The 10,000-nt window shown below is 41.1% G+C and overlaps 1 protein-coding gene across 1 annotated transcript in view; it reads right to left on the bottom strand.

The window, feature by feature from the left end:
- Window positions 1-10,000, bottom strand: part of LOC137996199 (uncharacterized) — a 260,410-nt gene that overhangs the window by 81,742 nt on the left and 168,668 nt on the right. The window contains exons 100-105 of the mRNA XM_068841623.1: window positions 7,954-8,505; window positions 5,931-6,467; window positions 4,675-5,229; window positions 3,481-3,800; window positions 2,850-3,075; window positions 1,353-1,916 (exon numbers count right to left, since the gene is read on the bottom strand). Coding sequence (XP_068697724.1) covers window positions 1,353-1,916; window positions 2,850-3,075; window positions 3,481-3,800; window positions 4,675-5,229; window positions 5,931-6,467; window positions 7,954-8,505 — 2,754 coding nt within the window. The remainder of the gene's footprint in view (window positions 1-1,352; window positions 1,917-2,849; window positions 3,076-3,480; window positions 3,801-4,674; window positions 5,230-5,930; window positions 6,468-7,953; window positions 8,506-10,000) is intronic.

Raw genomic sequence — 10,000 nt, 5'->3', positions numbered from 1 at the left:
TATGTAAGGATAAATTCTGTGCAGCGCTATAGTCTTTCCAAATCATTTTCAGGCTACCAACAGACAACAAAAGACCGTTGTTTGGATTTTCAATGTGTTAATAAAATAACGTGATCCTGTATCTTCATTTAGAATTAACAAATCGAACGTGGTTCAGCGTTGTCTGTTTAACAAATCGAAAGTGGTTCAGCGTTGTCTGTACTCTTATCGACACCGATATTCGTCATCAACGTGGTCAAAATGTTGTGGACTCACGAGGCGCAGCGTGACCAAGATCGTGACACAAAAAAACAGCAAGAGTTATCTCTAACTTTCTCGCAATCTGATTGGTTTATTTCCCAAAATGAACATTCCTGATCGGCTATTACAATTGCGTGACACATTGAGGTGTTGAGCAGCGTTGTCTTTACTCTTACCGGCGACGGCAAATTAGCCAATCAGATTGCGAGATTACAAGCAATTGTGGTAAAAAACACGATACAGGATAAGACAATGGAATGTCGTTCAAACGTTAGCTCCAGGGAGCCACAGGAAAATCTTTGCTGACGTCATCATGCATCGTGCCATTCACAAATGGACTTCAAAAGGTGAAAGAACGTGTTAAACTCAAATAACCAATTTTTAGTATACCGAGCGACTTATTAGCCATCAAAAACTGAGAAATTCTTGGGTGGCAAAAGCGCTAACGAACTCATACATTCTTCGTAAAATGTCTAATTTTCAAAGCGTCAATACTCAGAGATGATCTGGTAAATTCCGATAAAAGTTTCAGAAATGGCTAACTGAATATTCAGTGATGCTTTGTTGGCTGATAGATTGGAAAACGATGGGCTTATGTCAGCATCCAAACTAGTGATCGAAAGGTCATCGGAATCGACTCCCGTTACGAACGCTCCGATTTTTTTCCGAGAAAGCCCGAGTGATTGTCGATTTAACAAATCGAATGTGGTTCAGTGTTGTCTGTACTCTTATCGACAACGATATTTGTCATCACAGTGGTCAAAATGTTGTGGCCGATTCTGTCCACGACAAATTTTAACCACTGTGATGACGAACATCGTTGTCGATAAGAGCACAGACAACGCTGAACTACATTCGATTTGTTTTTTACCACAATATTCAACGTCAAAGCAAATGTTTACTTCAGAGTGTGACCAAGATCGTGACACAAAAAAAAGAGAAAGCGTTGTCTACAACTTTCTCGCAATCTGATTGGTTTGTTTCCCAAAATGACGCGAGCAGCGTTGTCTAGACTCTCATTAACAACAGCAAATTAGACAATCAAAATTTGCGAGATTACAAGAAATTGTCGTAAAAAATAAAATCTTCGTAAATAAGTGCTTGATGCTTACCTAGGGCCAAGACGGACCAAATTAGGTCTCCAGTTCTGTCCGGATCAGAATCTTTGTCAACTTTCACAATGTTGTCTTTATCCTTCTTTGGGGTCAAAGGTAGAAGTTCGTCCGGATCAGCCTCATTTCCAATGACAACAGTAACAAACCTCACCTTGGCCTCTTCATATTCAGTGACTATATCGACAATATCAAATCCCGAGTTAACAGTCTTGTGGTCTATCATGACCACAACGATTTTCCTCGAATCTGGTCTAGCACCTCCCTCGGGTAAGAAAAACAGCTTCTTGGTTTCTTTCAGGGCGTTGACAACATCTGCTTGTCCAGTAGGTGTCTGCGCTTTTTTTATGGTTGATATCAGGGAAGCTTGAGTTACCTTTCCGAAAGTAAGAACCACTTTGGTGTTTTTTCCAAAAACCACCATGGCGTAGAGATGTTTTTTGATGCCATGTTCGGTTATTATAGACTCGATGGTTGAGGTGATGAGCTTAAAGTTTTCATCGGCAGTCACAGCTGTAGCGCTCACTACAAAGGCGATGTCCAATCTTGGGAACCTCGATGTTGCTGGAAAAAATAAATAAACAAAAGTGAATCTACTTTGGTGACCTGTACAAAAAGAAGCCATGGGATTTTCAGGGGTAGAACAACCAAATTAATAATCAGAAGCTCACAGCTTCGACTCCTATAGATCATTCGCGATTTTTTATTGCCACGACGCAAAGTGGAGTAGTATCGAAATACGGCAGCTTGTTAGCCAGGCCGTGTAGACAATGAAAGCGACATTTAGAGCAGATATTGCCTAGAGAAAGAATCGCACAGATTTGGGGGAAGACGGGTTGGGCTGATATCCAGGTAACAAAAAAAAGGGCCAGAATGGAGAACATTATGTCTCGCACAGTGCGATACTGGGCACGTAATGAACTGATAATGATTGTGGCGTGTAGCGCTAGGCACTGTACAAAAATAAAACAAAATCAATTCATATAAAATCGTAGGTTGGTTTTTGAGGAGAGGAGAAATCACCCAGAGAAAATTCTCTCGGAGCAGAGTAGACAACCACCAAACCCAACGCACATGAGACACCAAGTCTGAAAATCGAACCTGGGCCACATTGGTGACGTGACAGTCCACGCGCGATAACTCGCGTGTATACTCGCAGAAGCTTCATAACACCTGCTACCAATAGCTCGCTCTGGAACTCTTCGCTTTTAACATCGTCATTTGACATTTCAGTTCTAGCAGTATGACAGCACCTTTGTCACCTAAAACTAATTTAGTGAGTCTCTTTTAACTCCATGGTACAACAACCAAACTAGCAACAGTTATATTAAGATATAAGATATATTAAGAAGTCAAAACGATGATGGAGCAGACAACACTCATAGGATTTCACGACGGTCATATTGGCATCTCTAAGGAAGAAAATAGCGGTTAAATTAAACTCAATTTTTATGCCAACAGGGGCTGATCTACGTGGGCTCCACAGTATCTACTTACCAGAAACCAACTTATCCTGTATCTTGTCAGCAATCTTTATTGGGTGATCTGTGTCATTAGCATTTATTACTTCCTCATCCGGGAACTCCTTTTTCAGGTCTGGAACTGGCTTGTTACCAATGGCAACTGGGATTACTACAACAATATTTTTGATCAAGTCTTTGGCTACCTTCCCTAGCGCTGACTTGTCGCCTCCAGTTGAGGAGTCCATGATTACAACAAGTACCTGAAGCCGGAAAACAGCCGACGAGAATTAAGTGCAACCTTTATAATTTAATTAATAGTGCTGTGATTTGAACATAAACGAGGTTTTAAACTCCAACATTAAACGTTTTAAGACATTTAAGCTTTCGATACCATCCCATCACTGGGGTTGGACGTCTTCCTTTGATTTATACCGTGAATTACGTGATAAAACGCCCCGGTGGATCGTCGGGAGCTCGTAATCGCTGTTCTGGTTCAATGCTGGGGCCAGATTTTGAGAAGGTATGAAAAAATGTAGAAACGACAGACCGAAGGACTGGCTGTACGAGGAGGTGAATAAGCGAGAGAAGGAGCGAAAAATGATAACGAAAGGCTGACTAGGCAAAATTTTTCTTATCAAGAACCGCAGAGACGCAAAGACACCTACCTTTTGAGCATCTTTCCTTGCAGCCTCACTTTCAAACAGACTCTTGGCCAGAACGAGGGCCCGATCTAAGGCGGGTTCGTCCTTGTTAGAGGGAATAGAGCTAATAACCTTCTTGAGCTTTCTGGGGTCGGTGTACAGATCTCGGAAATGGACCTTTATGGAAGCATCCTTACCAAAGACAATAAGCCCGTATTTGACCTTGTCGCTGAAGAATCTTTGCGTTACTTCGTCTACAACGTTCAGGATTAATCCAAAGTTGTTGTCCGTCGGTGAAGCGCTAATCGCAAAAACAAGGTCCAGCTTCGGAATTTTGGGTGTCACTAAGAAAACAACATAAGGTTAGAGAAATGGTATTTGAATTTTTATTTAGATAAATGATATTTGAATTTGTATTTGTTCAAAACACAGTTGGTTTTAGTTGAGATTGTGGAAAGATGGGTTGCACGTTTTGGAACGAATTTTTCATCAACAATTGAGTTGATTTCGGTAACTCTACGTTTATAACAAAGCTTAAGCTCGAAAAGGTGATGTGAAATTCCTTCAACGAAAAAACACTCCTTTTCTTGTCAAGCAAGGATATTTTGAGCCTAAACGACCATTATCGAGGCGAATGGTAATTAACTTGAAATAAGTCATGCCGTTTTTTTTTTTTAGGTAATCTATTTTCAATTTTCATCTCTTTGTCGACGTTCTAAGGAGTTAGTGAATTCTTATATACATTTTTTTGGCGTTTTAACTTCAGCTTTGCTTTGTTGATGGCTCAGCCACAAAATTGACACTGAAGTCTGAAAATCAGAAATATCAAGAGCAGATAATATATCCTTGTGCAATTTAATTAACACTTTTGAGATTTGAAAATAATGTCTGGTCTTATTAGCCCTATTACCACCAAATAGTTTTTTAGTTCTCAATCGCTCATATCATGATATCAACAAGGGGCTTAACGGCCCCTTTCTCTAATAGGGGTGTCCATGGCTATGCCATTTTTAAAAGAATACTCCCAAATGCCCTATGGATGATAACGTTAAGACGACTTCATGTTGTCATTGTCAAAATGAGTTTCAATCTTAGGTCTTTAATTTGTTCAATTTATGGAAAAAAAAGTAGCGAACTTGTCTGAATGGAGAAGTCGTTAGCTGTCGGTACTTGAAATCACTGTATGACATGGTCTAAATTGGCGAAACATGAAATTACCTTTAAGCACTTTCTGCATAACGCTTTCGGCAAGATTCTTTGGATCAACATCTTGAGACACAATGACCAACACATCTTTATACGGCGAGATCTCTTCGATTTCTTCAACATCAATTTCTCCACCAATCGCAACAGGAACAACTTTGACATTGTCAATGTCCAGCTCCTTAGCTTCCTTGCCTATGGTTTTTTTGTTTCCCAACGGTGACTTGTCTGCGATTACGACAAGAACTTTCTTTGCATCCTTGCGTGCGCTCGATTGGAACAACTCTTTGGCTTTCAGCAGCGCCTCTTCCAAAGCAGGATTTCCTTGTTGTACCTGTATTCGGTCAATTGCCGCGAGCCAGCTCTCTAAAACAGTGAAGTTCGTTTGGAAGCTGAACACTTCATTTGCGTCACTAACGTATGTGATCAAGGTGTATCGGATGTCACCTATACCGTACTTCTTGATGACAAGCTTGACAGTCTCCTTGACTTTCGTTAAGGTTTCTACAGCATTGAGAGCTGTGGCGCTGATGGCAAATCCCAGGTCGATCTTCTCTGTAATAATTGAATCTAAACAAAAAAGGAATAGTAGATGGTTGTTAGCAACATAATTATACCATTTCAGCTATTATTTGATCCAATACAAAAACAACGCAGGCCACCACTATCAATCACCCTAGTGCTGTTTTGCTACGCTAACATTCCCAAAAGGTGACCCAAGTTATGTCACTCTGAGGGATCCCTCAATCGGACTAATGCCTCCACCTTGTGGGCGATCGAACGAGTGACGTCAAGCCACAGCAATACCAACTGGCGCAAAGGTGGAGGAAAGGAGGTTACTGGTTGGTGGCTTACCTTTCATACCTGATTGCCTGTTGAGACATTACGTCGAGAAACAGAAGAGTATCTCTGTCGTATTAACTTGTTTTTCTAGATTACGGCAACAAACTTGCATCGATCACTAAGAAAGCAAATCAGCAACATTGGTAGCGAAGTCAAGCATAAACTTTATGCTTATGGGTGGAAACTACGATGGTACATCGATTGAAGGTGAATCTTTAGACGGCAAGCAGCGGTCCTGTTTTCTTAAACTGCTTTGTGCGTGTGTTTATATAATAACCCAAGTTATTCTCGCATTTTGATTGGTTCTTGCCTATTTAAACAATAGAGTGTTTCTGTCGAGGAACTATCGGCTGATAGTTGCCCCGCGGAAATTTGATGTTCTTAAAACAAACATTGCTATGCTAGATAATTACAAACAGCTTCTGTACCATTCAACACTGTATCCACTAACTGCTTCACGACATCCTCTGGGAAGCTCTTTTTATCCGGTTTTATAAATTCTGGCGAAACACGATCAAAGTCGTCACCAAGTGCTATGGCAATAACTCGAACGCCATCATGCAACAATTTCTTGGCGGCCAACCGTACATCATCTTCAGTGCTGTCTGACGTTTTGTCCGTGATAACAACGAGTATCCTGCTTGCGTTGGGTCGAGTGTCTTCAGCTACAGCGAACAGGTAACGTACTTCTTCCAAGGCCTTGTGCAGCATTGCATCTCCCAACTCTTTCTCCACAGTGTCCACCAGTCTAACAATTTCAGTTTCATAGTCGAACACATTGTCGAATCTGATCTTAACATCAGGAGTCTCACCAAATGTTATCAGGCTGTACCTGACGCGAGACAAGCCGAACTTCTCAATCGTGCCCTTAACGATTTCTTTCATTGTCTCAAAGTTCTTATCCTGGTCCACAGCTTTACTGCTGATAACAAAGGCGATGTCCATTTCTGGCGCGAATATTGTTTCTGGTACAACATCAGAAAAACAAAGAAATAAATAAAGATTAGTGAAATTGAGGCAGTGCAAAAGCCAAAAACACAGGTACGTCAAATTGAGACGCCGGCAGTGTTCGTATTTTTTTCTTCATTAGAGTACTTATCAACGAACGCTTTCAATTAGTAGGGTAGTTGTGTAATGAATGTAACCCAGTGGAAGGCAATTGCGCATGCGCCGCAGATCGCGACAGAAGTGGGCTGATGATATTGTCGATGACGATGACAATGATATGCATAAGTGCCCTTGATCACAGGAGCGCATGAGCATTAGTCTTCAACCGCTGTCCCTCTCCAAGGAGTCTTTTTTTTTTTCAGACCGTTCATGTTTAGAACACTGAGCTTCAGTTTCTCACCAGATGTTGTGCCTTCTGCAATACACAATGTCTTCGTTTATATCTATAAATGATCAGATTTGTGGAACCGACTAGCCAAATTAGAAGTTCCAGTTGTTCGAAACTTGACTAGTGATGAATTCCCAAGATAATGACGATGATGAGATGCATTACATTCATTGATTATTCACAAAGAATCCATTCGATAAAATAGGCAGCAAATGCTTAGACTTAAAGGGTCACTTCGTGTTGGATGTCAAAATTGGCCGTGCATCGAATTAGGGTCTAAACTGGACATAAGTGCAAGGTCGAGGAACAAACGAAAAACGTGCCTCTCGAACAATTAACCATTCTGTAGTATCATTTCAAGGCATCCAAATCCGAGTCAGACTGAACGAGATTCAAATCCCATGCAATTATAACCCGTCCTCGCCTCGTACTGGAAGAACTTAGCTTTTTACAGGAACTCGCCACGTGCCTAAACTGATCTTTTATCATTTTCATTGGTGTTGGAAAGCAAGCGCTCCAGCACCAATGATAACAAAAGTCCCTAGAGAGTCATCAGTTTTGTGTTGATGCTAAACAGAAAAGTAACCTTTCGTAACACTTTTCTTTTTTCCGTTCCTTGTAGGCAACGATTTGTTTATGCTATTAGGAGAACCAAATCATTGAGATTGCTTCCCAGCATGTTGACTATATGTGACCCCTAACAAGGTCTCATGGTCGGACTAGAAATCCCTACAGTTGTTACATCAAGAGTGGCTAATGGCTATTAATAAGAGCGGATGAGGCATTGCTTTTCAGGGGTTAGGGCGCTTGCCTTGAGATCTAGAGAACCCGGTTTCAAGACCCGTTTCCCCAATACGTTGAAATTTGTTCTTGATAGTCCCCTGTTCAGCTTCTCCGCTGCACTTGCAAATAGCCAACTGGTTTGCCTGCGGGCAATTTGGGATTCTTAGTTCTGTCATTTCGTTGTCTTTCATTGGTCCTTAAAAGTCCATTATGGGGAGTGGTCAATTAAGTATGTACGAGTAACAGAAACCTGGGTTGATGACAAGAGTTTTTTATGTAAAAAATTACGATTGCAAAACCAAATAGTTAATAATGCCAAAGCGCTGTATTACCTTTTAACACTTCTATCATGATTTCTTTTGCTAAATTCTTGGAAGGAACGTCACTTGGTTTCTCCATGACATTATCTTTTCGAGCTGTAATAGTCTCCAATTCCGTTTTGTCGACTTCCTCCCCCAAACCTACGGCTATAACTTTAACTTTCGCATCTTCCAACAGAGCGGCCTTCGTTCTTAACTCCTCTTCATCACTATCAGATTTTTTGTCTGTTATAACCACTAGCACTCTTTTCACTCCGGGCCGCGCATGGTTTTCAAATATCTCCTTCACCTTTTGCAATGTTGCATCGAGTGCGGAGTTCGTTGCCTTGGAAAATGACTGAACGTGTGATTTCAAACGTTCATCGCTTGCGAAGTTATCGCTGAACAGAACTTTTACGTCTGGAGAGGACCCAAAGATGATGACGCTGTAATGAACTCTCTCCTTGCCATACTCTTCGACTACATCGGAAATGACATCTTTCATTTTTTGGAAGATTGCTTCTGATTGCGCAGAATTGGCACTGATTGCAAATGCAAGGTCGACTTCGGGAATTATTGGTAAATCTACAAAAAAAAAAGCGATAAGAAATATAACATCTTGACCTCTCGGTCGTCATTTTTAAGTTGTTGTAGTGTATGAAAAATACATAGCCTTCCAAGTGTATATCTAGTATAAAAGCGGATGGGAATATCACCAACGTTAAAATATGTTAAAGCGACGGCGACGTCGACGAAAAGGTTACTTTCACAGTTATCTAATCTCCTTCACATCGTACAATGTGGGCGAAGTATCATAAAAATAACTTGGTGCGAGCGGTTTCAGAGTAAACATGGAGAATGCAAGGTTCATATTTGTATGCTAACGACGCCGTCAAAACCTCAAATTTAAAAAGGGAGCTTACGAAACGAGGACGACGACGGCTACGAGGACTTCATTTAAAAATACAAGTTCGCGTTATTCATATCACTACAAAACTATTCCATCATCGTCATGTGCTATCGTCCTCCACAGCACCTTGCGTTTGGTCATTTCACGTCGTCATTTAGGAGATGACGGCAAAGAAATGTACCGAAATGTAAAACGCACGTGCAGAGCGTGCAGAGCCATTGTTTGTGCTCACTAAACCTATTGTTTTGTAGCGTCGTCGTTGCCGTCGGCGTCGTCGTTTCGTAAGCTCTCTAATAGGGAGCTTGCGAAACGACGACGCCGACGGCAACGACGACGCTACAAAACAATAGGTTTAGTGAGCAAAAACAATGGCTCTGCACGTGCGTTTTACATTTGTGTACATTTCTTTGCCGTCATCTCCTAAATGACGACGTGAAATGACCAAATTCAAGGTTCTGAGGAGGACGTTAGCACATGACGATTAATTTTCAATTCTCTCTCTACGCTTCCAACCCACTCATACCAGTTTAATTCCTCGACAGTTGCTAAACATTTTTAACGCGAAACGACATGAAATAGTTTCGTAGTGATATGAATAACGCGAACTTGTATTTTTAAACGAAGTCCTCGTAACCGTCGTAGTCCTGTTTCGTAAGCTCCTTAATATGTTAAAGCGACGGCGACGTCGACGTCGACGAAAAGGTTACTTTCACAGTTATCTAATCTCCTTCACATCGTACAATGTGGGCGAAGTATCATAAAAATAACTTGGTACGAGCGGTTTCAGAGTAAACATGGAGAATGCAAGGTTCACATTTGTATGCTAACGACGCGGTCAAAACCTCAAATTTAAAAAGGGAGCTTACGAAACGAGGACGACGACGGCTACGAGGACTTCATTTAAAAATACAAGTTCGCGTTATTCATATCACTACAAAACTATTCCATGTCAGTTTGCGTTAAAAATGTGTAGTAACTATCGAGGAATTAAACTGGTATGAGTGGGTTGGAAGCGTAGAGAGAGATCTGAAAATTCATCGTCATGTGTTAACGTCCTCCACAGAACCTTGAGTTTGGTCATTTCACGTCGTCATTTAGGAGATGACGGCAAAGAAATGTACCAAAATGTAAAACGCACGTGCAGAGCATGCAGAGCCATTGTTTTTGCTC

The sequence above is a fragment of the Montipora foliosa genome, chromosome 3, assembly GCF_036669935.1.
Source record: "Montipora foliosa isolate CH-2021 chromosome 3, ASM3666993v2, whole genome shotgun sequence".
Classification (NCBI taxonomy): Eukaryota; Metazoa; Cnidaria; class Anthozoa; order Scleractinia; family Acroporidae; genus Montipora; species Montipora foliosa.
Note: the sequence above shows the minus strand (reverse complement) of the source record. Positions and strands in the feature narration are given on the sequence as shown.